The sequence below is a fragment of the Emys orbicularis genome, chromosome 1 (assembly GCF_028017835.1).
Source record: "Emys orbicularis isolate rEmyOrb1 chromosome 1, rEmyOrb1.hap1, whole genome shotgun sequence".
Taxonomy (NCBI): Eukaryota; Metazoa; Chordata; order Testudines; family Emydidae; genus Emys; species Emys orbicularis.
Window position 1 is genome coordinate 317,004,555 of NC_088683.1, and position 19,172 is coordinate 317,023,726.

The following is a 19,172-nucleotide window of genomic DNA, read 5'->3' on the forward strand; positions in this document are numbered from 1 at the left end:
TAAGTTCATTTAGCTTAAATTAATTTTTCTATTTTTAATGTTTATAGCAGTTGATTGAAGTTGTGAAAATGTAACTCCCACATGGAAACTGCAATAAACAATTTGTGCGTATATAAAAACAGCTGCTCAATCAGTTTTAATCAGTTCTAGTACTTGTTTTTTGTATTGCACTTCACATTTCTTATTGTTTTAAACTATTACATGTTTGCAAAGCAATTAATTTTATATTAAGATCTACATTATTAGATATAATTGGATATTTGGATGTATTTCTGTTAACTCCATTACCCTTCTTAGAAATGTAGCACTGGAAGAGATTTCAAGAAATCAAGTACAGCCCATGTGCTGAGGCAGGACCAAGTAAATCTGGACCATCCCTGATAGGTGTTCCTCTAACCAGTTCTTAAAAACCTCCAATGATGGGGATTCCACAACCTCCCTTGGAAGCCTATTCCAAAGTTTAACTACCCCTATAATAGTTAGATTAGATTAGGTTAGATATTTGGAATTTTTTTTCTAACTCTCCCTTGCTTCAGATTAAGCCCATTACTTCTTGTCCTACCTTCAGGGGACATGGAGAACAACTGACCACAGTCCTCTTTATAACAGTCCTCAACATATTTGAGGACTGTTATCAGGTCCCGCCTGAGTCTCTTTTTCTCAAAATTAAACATGCCCAGTTTTTTCTCACAGGTCAGGTTTTCTAAACCTTTTATCAGTTTTGTTGTTCTCTGAACTCTCACCAATTTGTCCACATCTTTCCTCAAGTGTGGCACCCAGAGTTGGACACACTACTCTAGCTGAGGCTTCACCAGCACAGAGTAGAGTGGGACAATTCTCTCCTGTGTCTTACATATGTTACTCCTATGAATACTCTCCAGAATATTAGCCTTGTTTCCAACTGCATCACACTGACTCATATTCAATCTGTGATCCACAATAACCCCCATATCCTTTTCAGCAGTACTACACCCTACTCAGTGTATTCCCCATTTTGTGGTTGTGTTTTTAATTTTTCCTTCCTAAGTCTAGTGCTTTGCACTCGTCTTTATTGAATTTTATCCTGTGGATTTCAAACCAATTCTCCAATTTGTCAAGGTCATTTTGACGTCTAGTCCTGTACTTGTAAGTGCTTACAACCCCTCCCAGCTTAGTGTCATCTGCATATTTTATAAACATACTCTCAAGTTATTAATAAAAGTTTTGAGTAATATTTGACCCAGGACTGACCCCTATGGGACTCCAGTAGATACCCCTTTCCAGTCTAACAGCAAACCATTGATAACTACTCTGAGCACAGTCTTTCAACCAGTTGTGCGCCCACCTTTTAATAATTTCATTTAGACCACATTTCCCTGGTTTGCTTATGAGAATGTTATGGAGGACTGTGTCAAACCCCTTACTGAAATTAAGATCCACTGCTTCCCTCGCTCCACTACGCCAGTAACCCTGACAAAGAAGGAAATTAGGTTGTTTTGGCATGATTTGTTGACAAATCCATGCTGGCAATACCTTATAACTTTATTATCCTCTAGATGCTTACAGATTGATCGTCTTGTGTCCAAAAAGCATGTTGAAAACACAATTTTTTTTTAATTTAGCATCTTTCATGTAAATTATACCCCAAATCGGTTAAATAATGCAGTTACGCAGAATTTCTCTTCCTCAATAATTAAGAGGCATACAGTATGCAAGCGGGGAGAGATGTGTTAGCTAAGTTTTAATATTTAAATGGAGTGTCTGCGATAAAGATACAAGAAGGCTCTTGGGCTACACTGATGAGACTCCCAGTGAATGGTGATGTCTGGAACCCTGCAGTCTATCCTTACTCTGGCATGTGATATGATAAGAGATATCTGATAGTTAGAAACTTCATCAGCCTGTGTTGCTCTCTAGTACAATTTTACAACTCATTACTCGTTAACCAACCAACCAACCCTCCCTCAAATCATTACCTTATGAGTACCTTAAAAGTACACCAACAAGTGTCATTAAAGGAAGCCTAATATGTTCTGTTTCATTAAAGGTGGTCAGTAAGATGGCTCTTGTTAGTCTGGAAGAAGGGCAGTAAAAACCATGAATACAATTTGAATTGTTTTAGAGCTGCCTTTCATTGTAACTTAGCATTAGAGAGGGTGATGGAATGTCTATTATTAGAGTAGCATGGTGAGGACAGCTACTGTGATACATGGGGGGGGGGGGGGGAGGGGGATGGGGGGGGAGGAAGAGGAGGAGGAGCCCCCTTTGATGGACAGCCAGTTAGCTGTAAAATCCCACGTGGTCTGTAATCTGCTTGCTTTACCTGTAAAAGGTTAACAAGCAGAGAACAGACCAAGAAGGATTTTACAGCTAACTGGCTGGCTGGGTGTCCATCAAAGGGAGCTACTCCCCACTCACCCCCCTTCATGTGTTACAGCTGCGATGGGTATGTCTACACTGCGATAAAACACCCACGACTGGCCTGTGTTAGCTGGCTGAGGCTCGCAGAGCTTGGGCTGTGGGGCTAGAAAATTGCAATGTAGACATTCAGGCTCAGGCTGGCGCCCTGAGGTCATGTGACGGTGGAGGGTCCCAGAGCCCAGGCTCCTGCCCAAGCCCAAACATCTACACTGCAATTTTATAGCCCCGCAGCCCGAGCCCTGCGAGCCTGAGTCAGCTGACGTGGGCCAGCTGCAAGTATTTTATTGCGGTTTAGACATGCCCATGAAACTGAAATGCTGTTTCCGCATTAAGTGTCATAGTTTCTGTAGACTTTTTGCACCACCTCTCTTGCTAAATAGACACTATCATGGCTGACAGGCCCAAGTTTAATTGAATATAATCTAATCTTTTCAAACTGTCTTCATCTAGGAAAACCTCTCGTAGAAAGAATTTTTTTGTGTCTCATTAACCTACCTTCTCACAAGAATAGAGTACAGCATCCATGCACATGCTGAGAACATTTGTCCAATTGTGCTAACCTAATCAAAGCCAGTAAGTTTAGTTTTAGGTTGAGCTTCAGCAGTTGTGGCCAAGCCATGTTGTTTCTAGGATGGAGATGCAAAAATGGCTGGGGGCAGGCACTTCAGGGATCAGGGATGCAAAAAATCTGGCATTGAGTTAGAGGGGAAATACACGCTACAAGAACTTTAAAGCCTATTGCAAGCTATAAGGTCTCCTCATCTCTTAAAGATGAGGATATGAAAGTACAGAACTTAAGGACCCAATTTTCAGAGGTGCAGAGCTCCCACAACTGCTATTGACTTAAATTGGAATTGTGGTGCTCAGTACCTCTGAAAATCAGTTTCTAGGTGAGTGATTTGTCCAAGGTCACAAAGGAAGACTGTAGCAGAACCAAGAATAGAACCCATAATCTTAGAGCATAAGACTACTCATCTGTTCCTAAGGGGGGGGGAAAAAAGTAATTAAATTTTATAGACCTATTTCTATTAGTTCCTTTGCATTAATGTTAAGCATGATAAGCACAGCCCTAAAGTGTACTCCCTCAAAATATATTATTTTCTGACAGTCTCTTTAACTTCAAGGAGTATCTATTACTTCAGGAGGCTGATACAACAGCTGTGCTGCAAGCAGGAGGAAACCAATGCGTATAGTTGCTGTCTGGTCTTTTCAAAGAAAATACAGGCGCCCTTAAAGGGGAAAGGATCAATCTTCTTTTGTTTGAAATTCATCAGTTTCAAATAACTCCAGTTGCTGATGCCCTCTAAATAGTATATAGTAAATAGTATAAATTCTTTTTAAAAACATATGAGGATTTTGCGGCTCCTCTGACTGTTTAAGGGACTCTTCCAGCAAGAGAGAAATGAGAGAGAGAGAAAGTGAAAATGACTATACACCACATACAGTCAAATATGCAGAATAAACTGGGTGGGGGGGAGGAAATAGAGAAATATGACTTCACTTTAATAGGAATTTTAGGTGATGTGTGTAACTGTAATAGGTACCAAATTTTCAGGAACAGGTGACTTTTTCAATTTGGTGTCCTAACCTGCTTTAGTCAGAGGTACTGCTGTGGAGTTAGCCTTATGCTATAGCTTGCTTTATGGTAATTTACAGAGTAATACCCCTAAGGCTTTCTGATGTTTATAAAACTTGGAACCCCTTATCAAGAATGCTTGCTGTGTTCCTGGAGAAAAGAGTGACTTATATTTTTCCATGACTCTCTACAAATATTCCAAAATGGCAAATTTGTCTAAAACAAGAATAATTTAGTTTTTTTCCTTTGATATCTAATGTAGCTTTCAACAAATTTCTCTTCTAGTTTCACTGTGTATATTTGCATCCAGTCATTGCATGTTTTATTAATAGATTTGCCCTAGTTAGCTATTTGGAAGCATAATTCACCCTTTAGAAACAGCATTAATTATTAAATAAAACAATTTCTGCACAAAACTATGGGGCTCTTACAATCCAATAACTGAGACTCCCTTTGGATAAATCTGGGCCCTGATGCATTTGCCATGTGTAACTTGGCTGGAGCTGAGCAGCCAGTCTGGCTGTGTACCATGGAGGCTGTATGCATCTCCTGAGAGTGAGTGGAGATAAGGTGGGGGGCAGGGAGAAACCCAGCTTCTTCCTGCTGCTGCCCAACAAAGTCAGTGATTCCATCCCAGCAGGCCTCTAGTCAATATTAGGGAGACAGTTTGTATTCATGGTGCCTCCACAAGGTCCCTGCAAGTGGGGGAGGGCTATGTTCATTCTGGCTCAGAGCAGCAGGGAATCCTTAATGGACTCGTATACCACTCCCGGCTGATGATCTCATTCTGAGATTGTCCACTGGGGACTGGAGAGAAGCTGCTGTCGGAGAGGAAGGATAGTCTTGATGCTGCACAGGGACTCTGGGATCTGCATTGTATTACCATCTCGGCTATGGGTTTCCTGCAAGATGTGGCCAGGTTACTTAATTTCTGTGTGCCCTATTTCCCCATCAGTAAAATGGGGAAAGTACCTCCCTAGTATTAATGAATTTATCCTCATGACACCCTTTTGCTCCAATACTATAGCGATCAGGGGGAGGAGGGGCAGCGGGGTGCTGTAGAAAAGCCAACAAATAGCCTATTTCAAGGGCACACCTGTCTGAGGACACTGATCCTGGCCTCCCTACCCACCCTTCATCAGCTCAACTCAGAGGAAAGAGGGCTGCTCCGGAGAACGCAGAGTCCTTTCATATGAGCACTCAACTTCTGCAGAATCCTCCCCTGCCCTCTCTGCTGGGCTGACTGGATTCAGGATCATTTGGCACAGTGTAGAGCTGAGTTACTTAGGAGGGAAGAGACTAATATGTCCTTTCCTCCTGTGTAACTGGGATCCTGGATTTGGCCCTTAGCTCTCACTTTGAGAGAATAAAACTAAAGCTGGCATCAGTCTCCACTTAGAACTTCTTTTCTCTTGTGGCTGCAGCTTTGCATATTGATTTTAAAAAATACCCACTCTGCCCTTCTTTCGCAGAATGTTCTAGCCTTTCAGATGAATCTTTAAGTAGGCTAAAAATTAGGAAATAGTGTATTTATCTCATGTCTTTTTGGTAAATAATATTTTATAGATATTTTGTTGTCTAAGACCTGAACTAACAATGGTGTTGTAGTGATTTGTCTAGAAAAACGTACATGACTGGTACACAATAAAGCTTTTACACTTTCAAGTTTTTCCTCCGTTTTTAACTTTCTCCCCCCCCCCTCCCCCCCAATATTCTAAAAGCATTAAGGGGCTAATCCTGCAAAGTCATAGTGAAAGTCATAGAGATTAAGGATAAAACCACCAGATCTAGTCCAACTTCCTATATATCACAGGCCAACACCCGCACACTAAACCAACTCCCAGTGACATCAGGAGGAGGATAACAGGAGTACTTGTGGCACCTTAGAGACTAACAAATTTATTAGAGCATAAGCTTTCGTGGGCTACAACCCACTTGATGTACAGCATCTGGCAGGACTGTGTCCTGACATTGCACAATCACTCTTGTGCCTCTCACATCACCTACACATCATACAAATATGACCTCTCCTCACTTACAGTTCAAAATTATTTTACATCAAAAATAATCACAACTAAAGTTCTAGAAAGTAACTTGGACTAAAGGAATGAAACCAACATAATTTTAGGTTTCTTGCATGAATAATTTTTTGTCCAATATTTTTGGAGCTTTGTTGCACATTTGAGCTTCAGTAAATCAAGAGATATGTCATGCCCAAGGCTAACTTCTTAAAGCAGAACAATCTTCACTCCAAAAAGTTAGTGTTCAGCATTTAACACTATTCAAAATTAATAGCTTTTTTTTAAATGGAAGCCTTCACTTCATTATTATCGACCTGTATTCTGAGTTGGTGTCTACAGTGAGCTATCACAGCTAAATACTTAATAAACCCTTTAGACGTTTGAGATTTCTAATTCAATTAGTACCAACCCAACTGTAACTGTGCAAAGTGCCCTTTTAACTGTAACTTGAATTTCTGTCACATCAAACACAAAAAGATGAACTGTTGAGAAAGTCCTGAGAGGAGTGGAGTCAGGGGAGAAACTACTGAACCAACATCCAGTTTTGTAGTTAAAAGTGACTCCATGCTGAGCTTCTTGCATGTATGGAGGAGGCCAGCTGCTCCTGCAGGCAAGGCCCCAGGACATTCCTCCCCTCAGATAAAGGGAGAAGCAACCTTTTGTGCATGCTACAGAGAGCAAGTGCTGAATTAGCAGGGCAGCAGGAGAGAGTGCCGCAGCTTCTTTTGGAGCACTGGACCCTGTCAGTGCTGCTCCTGAAAAGAGAGAAGCAGTTATCCAAGAGAGAGCTAGATTTTATTTTTGTCTTTCTCAGCAGCCTGTTAACATACCTCACTGAAGGAACGAGTGTTGAGACCACATTCTCTCTCAGTTGTGAGCCAAATATCTTTTACTAACAATAAATGTGGCAATGTAAACAGTGTAGATGTCCTGCTGCTAGACTGGTCGGAGTGTAAGGTTTTAAAACTTTAATTTTTAAGTAGCTAGCAAGCCACCGAAAACGAATGGCTACAGTATTTTCAGGGTTTCTTCACCAACACCTTTTAATTTGGAGCTTTTTATTTCTGTTTTCTCATCCCACACCATGGGAGGGCGGAGGGGGGGAGGGATGTCAAAAAATATCCTGAAAATCAGATCCAAATGTTTACTTGGATTGGATCTCTTTGTGTCTTACCACTTCCACCTTTCTATTTCTGTTCACAGGTATTGACCAGAGTATCTCCTTCTCCTTCATGTTAAATCTTTCAGCAGTCTGAGAGTACAATTTCTTATTTGCAATATCGGAATTTGACGTATAGGTGCTCATAACCAGGAAAACATAGGTAGAATTGAAATACTTTAGGTGCTCAGATACTATCAGGATAAGGGCCATAGACATGCCTAGATAAACTAGCATGGGGTGCTTTTAAACTCCTTTCATTAATGTTTGTGAAGTGCTTTGAAATCCATAGACAAAAGGTATTATAGACATGCAAAGCCATATAAAGGAGTATTATATTGGTCTTATAGCATTATAAATTACTATGCATGCATCCTATTTAGAATTAAAGGGGAGAGATTTTGTTGGGATTATTTTTAGAACTGCCTTTTGGATAGTCTTTTGCATACATACCAAATGTTTTTGAAAAAAAATTCCGATACAGATAAGTTTTGACATTGATCTGAAATGAGAGCAATCTCCAAACAAAGAGCATATGCTTTATGTTTTAGGCTTTGAATCTGATTAACCACTAATCTATTTCTCAGAATTAGATGAGGCACATTTTTTAAATTAAAACGTAAAAGAAAGTTAAAAGGCTTACATTAAAAGCATAACGGAGACAGTTGGGAATTACTTGTTTCCAGATTTAAAGAGAAGATATTTCTGTTTCTACAACTACAATCCTAACCGGAGAGATTAACTTTTTTTTTCTTTTGTTTTTCTTTTTTAAAACCATAAACCACTGAAGGAAGTTTAGCCAATCAGATGGCTACACTGGCAGATAGTAAATTTTAAGTCAGACATATTGGCCTTTTCTGACCCAAAGGGATCTCTTAAAAGTTCCTTGCATCTTGGATTCCTTTTCCTGCAGGAAGAAAGCAAATATGCCAGGTGTTATTTGATGAATCCCTGCTAGTCAAATGAGGGAAATTCCAAGTGTATTTTTACTCCTCTCAGTGATTGACAGTTAGATGCTTTATGTACCTCTATGACTGGTTAAATTTATGTTTATTAGGCAACTCACAGCTGATTGATGGGAAGAAACATTTTGTTTGTATAATTTTGCCTGAAGAGGGTGCCTCATGTTGTGGTACCAACTGTTTCTTTTTTAAATGATGCTGAGCTAGTGAACATTTTAAAAATAATTAACTTTCATTTGTTTCTCCAGTATAAACACTAAGTGTGCACTTTTATCACAAATATTACTGGTAAAATGGCACCTTCTTATTCCACAGATCCAAGTCTTACTGTATCTGCTCGCTTTAGTGACACAAGTTTTGTCCCTCCTCTTAGTCCTGCAGAGCCAATACAAGTAAGGGAATGAGTTGGATTTGCTGCAGAGTTATTTGTTAACTAAGGCCTGGCCTAAACTTAACTGTTGGCTAGGAGAGTTTAAAAAAAAAAAAAAAAAACTAAACAAACCACATCCCTAACCAACATAGCCATACCAGGGGAGGGGGGAAACAACCTTGTGTAGATGTAGGCATACACTGGCAAATTTTTGCTGGTATCTTTTCATTTGGGGGACTCTTGCTTGTATAATCTATCTCCACTAAATAGGCTTGCCACTATAACTATATCGACAAACCCTTGCCAGTCTAGATAAGGCCTACATTCCAGGGCCGCCCAGAGGATTCAGGGGGCCTGGGGCAAAGCAATTTTGGGGGCCTCTTCCATAAAAAAAAAGTTGCAATACTATAGAATACTATATTCTCTCGTGGGGGCCCCTGCGGCAAATTGCCCCACTTGCTGCCCCCCCCCCCCCCCCCCGGGCAGCCCTGCTACATTCCAGATAGTCACATGTGTATAACAAAGGGCCTAACTTTGTCCTGGAGAACACTTATTGCTGGTGATGATGTACGAACAGGAAAAAGCCCAGCTGGAGTTTCAGAACCCAGGGTGAGTTTGCAGGGCCAGCAGGATAAACATATTGGAAGTTGAGCACAGTTGATTTGGAAATTGATAAGATTGCTTGTGCACACAGTAACGGGATTCCCGGGGTGCAGCCTGGGATTGTGGGACTGCTGTGCCCCCTGAACTCTCTCCAGCCTGGGCTGTCTCTCACAATGCCTTGCTAGTGACAAGCAGCAAACCCCTCCAGGCGCTGTTATCACTCAGCACAACAGCATGTGGTGTCCCACACCCAGCTATATTGCCTTTCTCTGTGTGATTCATATATTCATGCATCAGAGCCAAATCCCTCCCAGCACTGTACCCCAGGAATATACTCAAGATGAGTAGTGCAACTTTATTAATTGGTTCACCACTTCATCAATGGAAAGTGGATATACACCAGCCTTTGTAAACCTGAGCAGATTTGCCACACACTTCATCCAAACTCACTAGTAAAGATAAACACTTAAACAAATGTATTTACTATAAAAGATAGGTTTTATGTGATGGACAGAAAGTCAGAGTTAGTTACCAAAAGAAATAAAATATAAGTACGCAGTCTAAACTCTCAGCCCTATTAGATTGGGCAGCAACTAGATTAAGCAGTTTTTCTCACCCCACTGGATATTGCAGTCTTTAATATACAGATTTGTCCCTTAAATCTGGGTCAGTCTCCTCAGTTGGAGTCTTCAGTCTTCTTCTCAGTGTCTTTGTTGTTTGCAGCATAGGTGGGGGCAGGAGAAAAGGCCCCCCATGTGGTCACTGTGTCTGTTTTATAACCTCAGTCCCATGTGCTTGAGGAGCACAAGTCCAGGCATGTCTGGGGACATTGCTGAGTCTCCAGGCAAGGTTGAGCAATTCCCCTGGTGTGGCCTCATGCATGTGAGTCATTGAATTGTAGCTCCCTTGCTGGACAATGGTTGTTGATGGGTTGATTGATACCCTGCCCAGGTGTTAGTTACTTTCCTTGCTGTTGCCTCTGGGGAGCTAATATCTGGCTGATTCCCCAATTTACAGCATGTTTTAGTGACGACCATAGAACCCAATTCTCATAACTTCATATGCATTAATGATCTACATATATGGATAGAGAAATGACTTGCAGCAGATCATAACCTTTCCCCTGATACCTTACAAAGCATGTTTTATATGTTAGATCAAAATCATATATAAATGAGGAATATGGGGGTTACAGGGCGCTCCCCCAAGGTACAGAATGTCTCACACACTGTTTCGAATTGTGTTCTGACGTGTTAACTAAAACAATCTTAACTTGTGGCATAGGTAAAGGAACACATTCTGAGGGTTAAATACAACCAGGAACAAATGTTTACTCCTTTGTCAATGCTACAATTTAAGATCATGCTCATTAACCTGTGTTAGAACACAATTAGAAATAAGTGCACTACTGGATCTCCCTAAAGCAGTCCTGGCTCTCATAAATCTCCAAGATTATGAACCTGAGTCACAAATGGCAGGTGCACTTCCTTAACCTGGGTGCAGATATCACACTTGCCAACTAATAAGGTTACGACCTCCAAATCCACCAGCGTCACTTTGCTCTTGCCCAGATTAAGCCTCAGCTAGTTCACCCTTGTTCATATTGTGATTATAGAAAGACTGTAGGTTCCAGTGCACCATCTGGGTCTGACGAGATGTAGAACTAGTTATCATCAGCTTACTGAATACATTGCAATCTATTTCCTCACTAACTCTAGTAGTGGATGTGCATACACATTGAAATGTACCCCAGTAGTATCTCACCCATGAGTCCTTTTCCTTTAGGCATTAAACAGGGGAGGAGGGAGTGGTTCAAGGTTAGGACATGTTCATCATCACATGTAGTGGGGGCGGGAGGGAGTACTGTCTCTGATTTTTGCCAGGGATGTTAGTCCTTTACTTTCCTGGTCACTAAAATTTGTTCATAGTTTTTTTTAATGTCACTCCAGCAGGATACTGATGTCCTGGCATTGCATTAATCAATTTCTATAAGGTGGTAAAACTTACAATAGTGTATAGCTGATGATTGAACTCTGTTCATTAGTTCCCTAGGCTGAGCAGCATTTTTAGACCAGTTAGTGCAGTGTAATTCATTGGACAATTAAATGAACGGTCTCTATTAAGATTTCTAGTCAGTTAATACATGTAATGGGTATTATGAGAATTATATATATTAGAGCAGTGATCACCAACCTGTTGATCACGATCGACGGGTTGATCCTGGAGACTCTCCCAGTTGATTGCGATATCTGGTCGCGGCGGCGCAGCAGGGCTGCCTGCCGCTAATGCACCTTCCCTGCCTACCGCGACCCCACACCACTCCTGGAAGCAGCCAGCACGCCCTTGCAGCCCTGTGGGGCCCGGAGGGGGGGAAGAGGCAGGGGTTTCCATGCGCTGGTCCTGCCGCAGTTCCCATTGGCTGGGAACGGGGAGCTGTGGCCAATGGGAACTGCGGAGGCGGTGCCTGCAGAGAGGGGCGGTGCCTGCGGGGGTGGTGCCTGCAAGGGCCGCAGAGGTGCACTACTGGCTGGCAAGGTGGCCTTGCTCGTGATGGGGAGGAGGTGCCAATGTGCCTAAGTGGGGCTGGGACAGGTAGGGAGCCTGCCTTAGCCCCGCTGTGCCATTGGCTGGGAGCCGCCCGAGGTAAATGTCCCCCTCCGGGAGCCAGTACCCATACCTTAGCTCTGAGCCCCCTCCTGGAGCCAGTACCTCATATCCCCTCCTGCACCCCAACCCCCTGCCCCAGCCTGGTGAAAGTGAGTGAGGGTGGGGGAGAGTGAGGGTGGGGAAGATCGAGCAATGGAGGGTGAAGGATGGAGTGAGCGGGGCGGGGCCTCAGGGAACGGGCGAGGTAGATCCTGGGTTGCCCTGAAATTCAAAAAGTGATCTTGGGCATAAAAAGGTTGGAGACCACTTTATTAGAGCTAAAAGATCGTTTGCAGCTATTTTGCAGTGAATATAACAAATGAATATATCTTTGCTTACAAATCTAAAATGTCAGCCAAAAATGACAAGTAATACAAATCTAGAATTTCAATAGAAGAAACTGGAGTAATTATGCAGGGTTAATAAACAGTGTTCAATTCTCAGTTGTTTGTGGGTTGGTGGCTGGGTTTTGTTTTAAGCAATTTTTAAACAGCAACATCACTTGGAACAGATTCAGAACATTTAGACAAATTCATTTACTGCAATAATTGCTTTTGTGGTAGATAATAGGTAGGGTGACCAGATGTCCCAATTTTTGGATCTTTTTCTTATATAGGCTCCTATAACCCCCCACCCCCATCCCGATTTTTCACACTTGCTGTCTGATCACCCTACTAATAGGCCTTATTCCCACTCAGAAATCATCCTGATTTGAGATTATTGAAAACCCCCGGTTCCCTAGCTAACTTAACTCTGCCTCCTTCTGCACCTATTGTATTTTTTATTGTTGTTCAGGGTAATGTTAATCGTTTTTCTTAATATATATGTGCAATGTGGCTGAGTTACAGTTGCCATGGGAACCATTAGTTTGAATTTCCTATTTTAGTGATGTAGTGAACAGGCCAATGTGTAATCACTTGTGTTTGACTGTGATTGGCAGTATCTGACTGTATGTGTGTTCTATCTATGTAATCTCTCTGGATTACTACACTAGAACCTATTTTGAGGTATATTCTTGCTGCTTCACTAATTGTAATGTATTATTTTTAATTATGCTAAAGTCCTGTAGGTTTTTGTCTGAAAGGAGGGTGGTTTGGAGTGGAATGGGGGAAGCAGCATTTCTAACTCAGCTGACAATCTGCAAAAGTTTGTGTCTTTTGCATGCTACTGACCACCTTTCTACAACAGCCTCTGTCAAAATACCATAAAGATTAGAGGAAAGATTCAGAGTTTGCCATCTAGGGGAGTGGAAACTGCAGCTGCTTTAAGACATCTTTGCACCCTCTTGATCCTGGGCTGTTATGGGGGCTGGAGAGGCCCTCAGCATAATTTAGACAATCCCTCTAAGTTACAGCAGCCTCCCCATGCTGTCCTATGAGTTAACTTGCAGCGCTTCCTGGAATTTCCACAATGTTGTTTGATGCAGCTCCTCCCACCTCCAGCACACCACCTGCACAGGGACACATAAGGGGATCATGGGAGGACAGCTTTATGGCTACATTCTTCAATTCTTGCACCAGGGAATCCTCCCCATGCCAAATATGGGACTTATGGGACCCTTTACGCGTCTCTGGCCAACACTTTTATGTAACATAAAGTGTCTAGAGCAGAGGCAAGGATCTTGCCCTAGATAGGGGGGAGGGGGCAGAAGCGAGGCAGGTATTTAAGAATTTTATTTAAAAGCAAGAGTTTCTTTTAAATCTTAAACCCTTTAATTTCCCCCAATCAAACTCTCGTTTTCAAAGAGGCTGTAATAAAAAGGTAATCAGCAGCAGTGGGGAGTGATTTAAATGATTGATTTGCATTGCTTAACATTTTGAAATCTTGTTGAGGTTTTGTAAAACTAATTTCAAAATTTGTGCTATGGCAAATTCAAATTAAAATGTATAACAAACTACATTATAAATGGTTTTGTTTATTTTCTTTGAATGTCAGCTCTGTAAGGGTTTGAAAATTATTTACATTTTACAAAACTGCTATAGGGAAAATATAAAATACACCTCTATCTTGATATAACGCTGTCCTTGGGAGCCAAAAAATCTTACTGCGTTATAGGTGAAACCGCGTTATATCAAACTTGTTTTGATCTGCCAGAGTGCAAGGCCCTGCCCCCCCCCCCCCCCCCGGAGCATTGCTTTACCGCGTTATATCCGAATTCATGTTATATCGGGTCGCGTTATATCGAGGTAGAGGTGTATAGAGTTAAAGCTCTGATCCTTCTAACACTTAAGCTAGTATGTAACTGTCTACCTGAATGATCAAATTGACTTCAGTGGGACTGCTGGTACTTAAAGTTAAGCATGTGCATAAGCGTTTGCAGCATCATGGATAAAATTTATTTTTATTACACACTTCCTAGCGACATAAAACCTTTGTCTCATCAAAATAAAATTGCTTCAGTGTTAGCAATGAAGATTATTTAGACTTTAACAGTTATTGACAGGGTTGGTGGAATTAGATTTTTATTGGTAAATGTCGACCAACGTCATTTCCACAGTACACACACAAACCGCAAAAAAAAAATTCCATCAATAATCATCTAAATTTACAAATAGGCCAAGTAAGAAAAATGCTGCTTGAGAATTTAGAGTTTGATTTAAGAATATTTACTTTGTATATTTTGACGTGATGTTGACAATTTGTGTTTTAACAGTTAAAGAGCTTTAACTTTTTGAATTGCTACTTCTACTGTAATTAAATAATTGTCTGAGCCCTTTCCCATAATTTCTCATGACTGTGAAAATTTAGATAGATGAAAATTGAAAAAAATGCTTAAAAATAAACATTGATATTCTCCATTGAAATTATCAAAAAATAAAATTTGAATTCTGTCACATCTAGTTATTGTGAACTCTTTATGCACAGAGGCCAAAATTGTTAAACCATATTTGAGGACCTAATGGTAGTATTTTCAAAAGTACCTGTGTGACTTGGGAGCACAAATCCCATTGACTTCAAACTGCAAACCGTGATGGAGGAGTACAGCCTGGTTATGTAAAGTATTTCAGCTGTCTTGACTTGTGGAAGTTCAATATATACAGGAAAGTGGTGTTGGTTGCAAATGTAGCTGGGACTATTTGCTTATCAGTCTTGTATTTGTGTATTTGGTATTCTTCCAGTAAATATGTTAGAGGCCCTGGACTTTCCTTCTTCAGCACAGATGAGCATTTTAAGTGTGAAACTTTTTTGTAGAAAAAAAAATATATGTAAAATCTGGAATTCTACTAATTAGGAAACCAATTAAGGAAACAGGTACAGAACACCCACTTCAGCAATTTAAGGCTATAAAATAGGAAGAAAGTAAAGAATTAACAACATGAAAATAAATTTTTTACATCGTGATGATTTTTTTTAATCCATCCTGCTCAGTAGCAGCCAACACCTCTCATTAGTTTCACATATTGGATGTTATATGAGAGTTAGGAGGTATGCACTCTTTAGCTAAAGCTGCCTTGTGGCCTCTAAGCTGAAGTTTTCAACAGGTACCCTCTTCCTCTCCCACCCCCAAGAAAACCTTTTAAACTTGAAAATTGTCTTTACTTAAACTTTTAACCTCCCCCAACCTTTAACAATGGTTCTATGCCTTCTTATAGAAATATGGTAAATGTATATGTTGTCTTTTAAATCAAAGCAAGAGTGTACTTCAAATAGGATTATAATGGATATCCTGGTTGGACAGTTGAAGGCACAAATGTCTTATGTAACTATATATTTTTATTAGTTAGACAATGCAGTTGCTGAAAAGGAAGTGCTAATGTTTTATATCACTCTAAAAATCAATAACAATTGATTTAGAGCATAAGTGTTTGCATTCTTTAACAAATTTTTGGCATTTAAAATAAGCCATTGCCTAGAAAATAGTCAAGAAACAGGGACTTTGTGAGTGACCTATATGAAAGTCTGAAATAAAATTGTCTTAATTCAGATAAGACACTTAATATTCATGAACTGTTTCAAAAAAGAACTCTGTTACTCTTGGCTGTCTTTCTAAGAACAAATGTTGAAGTGTAAAGAGAAACCTAATGACAGGTGAACAAGAAGTCAGAATATTTTGGGTTCAGTACTTGGCATATACAACTAAATATAGAGAAATACTGACTTACTAGAGATTTAAATTTATCTCTAGTCACCCTTGCAATGCATAAGTTATATGTAGATAGCTATTTACTGAAAATCACGTCCTTGATGTCTAATAGCGATCATCCATGTATCCCATTGACCTCAGTGAGAGCTGTGGATGCTCAGCTGTTATGAAAACCAGGCCTGAAGAATGCTGAGCAGATGAGGAATTTTAGCTGTACAAGTGAGGTGAAGAAATGAGTGACTCTTCATACTTAAAGTATAAGTCTTATGATGTTCGTTAGTGCTAGACATAGTGCAATGAGAAGCTATGTGAACTTGGCCAATGCACCTACTCCTGACTTCTGCTACCCCAATTATTCTAGTAGTGGATCTCATCTGAGCAGAGCCTGCCAGTAAAAATGATAGACTTGAGGAGAGAAAAGGCTCTATGCTGGTTGTTTATATGCACTCCCAGCTGTTCCTCAGCTCCCATTATTTCTCTGCTTCCTCACTTCCCTTCTTCATTGGTTTTTGACTCAAAGAAAACAAGGAGAGTGTATCACATCAGCATACAGCAGCATCAAGAAAGGGAAGAGGAGCTTCTGGTGCAGTTGAAATCCGAGAAAGCACTAGAGAAGTAGGTCGGTGCTGCGAGGAAGCTCTGCTGCCCCAATCTTTACAAAGATCTAAATCTCAACTGTGACCAAATGGAAAGTGTGAGTGCTGATACAAGCACTTCATCCTTTCTTTTAATGTATGTGTTGTGCAATGAGGTACTGGAATCTGTACCCTGGCTAGTTTCTGTCATTCAGCTATATAACGAATTGATCTTTCATGTGAATCTGACTTTCCGAGTATCAGTATAAACTTGATAACTGCACACTAAGTGCCTTAAATTACAGCAGAACAGAGATTTAATTAACACTGCAATGTTCTTTTTTCTGAAAATAAATACCAATGAATTTACTATTTCCTGTTCTATTTCAGGGCATTTGATGTGGAACTTCTTTACATAGCTCAGCGCTTGAAAATACCAATAGCAGAGGTTGCTGTCAACTGGACTGAAATTGATGGTGAGTAAATTGCGTACCCACCTCCCACCCCCTTGAGTATCAGTCCAGAAAGCAATACCTTTGTATCGTCCTCTAGTGACTCAAACACTTTTTTCCAAACTTGAGAATGTGTTGCATTGAGCCTTCTCTTCATACAGCCATCCAGTTGTAAAAGACCTGAATGCAGTAAGGCTGGCCAGCTTCCCCTGATGGCTCCGTTTCCAATTCTTCCTTTCTCCGGCCCCTTCTTGTGATGGGAGTGGTGAGAGTTTTGGAGCCACGTATAAGCTCCCCTAGGGCACCCTCTTTGCTTCAGGTTTCTTACAATGCCTGTTGCTTTCCAGATTGTAGGGAACTCTGCTATGAGATACAGAGAGAGCATACTCTACCTAGCATGATGTCTAGCCCTACTGAAGAAGGGTTAATTAAATTGTTTGGATATCTTAACTTGCTTGGAGATTAGTGGGTTTGTGCTAGTGCTCTTAAGATTGTGTCTTGAGTGATTTAGGAAAGAAAAACAAACACACACTTTCTTCCAATGACCTTTGTTCAGGTTCTAAGTCTAGTTGCCTGAACAAAGTTTGATTTATTGTCCAGCAGTAAGTTTGTGTACATATGCCACCATAGCATATGTTGAGCCACTATCTATTTCTGACCTAGAATGTCCCACTCTCAGTATAATTTCAAATATAATTTAAATTTTAAAGCATTAACTTTTCAAGTGGAAATGTTTATTAAAGTCAAGGACTAAATGCAGATGTTCTCTGGTTAAATCTCTCTTATTGATGCTAACTTTATTTAAGGTGAACACTTGTTTAAACATTGTCCCTCTGATTTTTTTGTATCTTTTATTAATCATAGGTTCGAAGCTGGTTCCCTTTTGGAGCTGGCTGCAGATGGGCAGAGATCTTCTTTTTATACGACTGAGATATTTGACTGGTGCCTGGCGTCTCGAAACAAGCAAATCTAATTAGGTTATTTACATTCTCCAAATGCATTATTACACATAATGGAGCATGAGAACTATTTCAGTGAACTAAAATGTTGAAGAAAGATGAGGTAACTCTTCATTGCTGCTGTTACGTACTGCATTTTTGCAATATACGTATATTTTATAAAATTGCCAATAGTCAAATGTTTCTATAATCTGAAAGAAAAAGCATCTTTAAAAGACATACGTTTTGATCCCAGCATCTGTTTTTTCTTTTGTTCTGTAGCAGCTTTAAAGGTTCTTGCATAAATTCACCCAGATTAAATAAACAAATCTGCTTTTGTCTCACTGTGCACTTGGAATTCCCGTTGATGCACATTAAATGGAGCCCATATCCCATGATGTGCAATATTGTGGATGACCAAAGCTCTTTTTGTTTCTGTGTATTGGATTGTGATTTGGAACTGGTAATAGTGGTATTAAATTACTTGTATGTATTTAGGCTATTATTTTAAATCTTTAAATGGTATAGCTGGTATTAATGGATTTTACTGTGTTCTACAACTAATGTGCTGTTTTCCTGAGAACTCTTTCAGTAATCTCATAACATTCCAATTGTAATCTGTTTTGACCTGCAGTTTATAACACTTAAGTCTGAGATTTGACTTCATATTCACTCCCCATGGACCATAAAATTTCCAAAAGAAAGTACATTTAATTTTAAAATGCTGTCTTTTACAATTAGATACAATCTGTCGTGTGTGTTAAGTATGTTTGGTTTTAAGCTGTGAAGCTCATGAGCTTTCAGCTTTAAGGGCTGGGCTTTCTATTGATAAAGTATCTCAACCTATCATGCAGCATAACTTTAAAATGGCAATGTCAAAAATACTCATTTCCGATTGCCAAACAAGTAAACCAGTTTCCTGAAGCTACTGTAAAGGGTAATACGTTTCCCACTTTGGGAAGAAGTTGTTCCCAGGAGCTTGTTTAAAGCAAAGAAAATGGAGTGTACAACCAGTTGTACCTTCAGATATGTTACATTGGAATCTGTCTTTTCTCAGTTTACAAGTTGTTATACACTTCTAGGATTTGGTTCCTTTTAGAGTTACCTCAGTTTTATGGAGGATGAAGTACTGAAATAAATTCTCAATGAACATGTTCAGTTTTTGTTTTGTAGTCTTCACTTCCTTTGGTATTCTGGTCCATATAAATCTGTCACTTCTGCTGAACGAGTTACATGACTGGTTGCTGCATTAACCAGAATAAAGTGATAACTGCTCACTTGTGGTAAGTGTTCTATGCGCTACTGATGTGATAGGCAGGGCTGATAGTGCCACCTGTTAAGGTTGTTTGATGCTTCCCATTATAAGATCATGTTCTCAGTAGCTTA

General features: G+C 40.2%; 1 protein-coding gene across 3 annotated transcripts in view; it reads left to right on the forward strand.

Annotated features, from left to right (window-relative positions):
• ALG5 (ALG5 dolichyl-phosphate beta-glucosyltransferase) overlaps positions 1–18,939 on the forward strand; it is a 44,177-nt gene extending 25,238 nt beyond the window's left edge. For 2 of the 3 annotated variants that reach the window (XM_065418428.1, XM_065418444.1), the window contains 2 exons: positions 16,787–16,872; positions 17,713–18,939. In XM_065418428.1, the coding sequence (XP_065274500.1) occupies positions 16,787–16,872; positions 17,713–17,825 (199 nt within the window). In that variant the 3' untranslated portion in view covers positions 17,826–18,939. Of the gene's footprint in view, positions 1–16,786; positions 16,873–17,009; positions 17,072–17,712 lie in introns of those variants that run through there. The other variant, XM_065418436.1, reaches the window with a different exon arrangement.
• Positions 18,940–19,172: the final 233 nt, after the last annotated feature.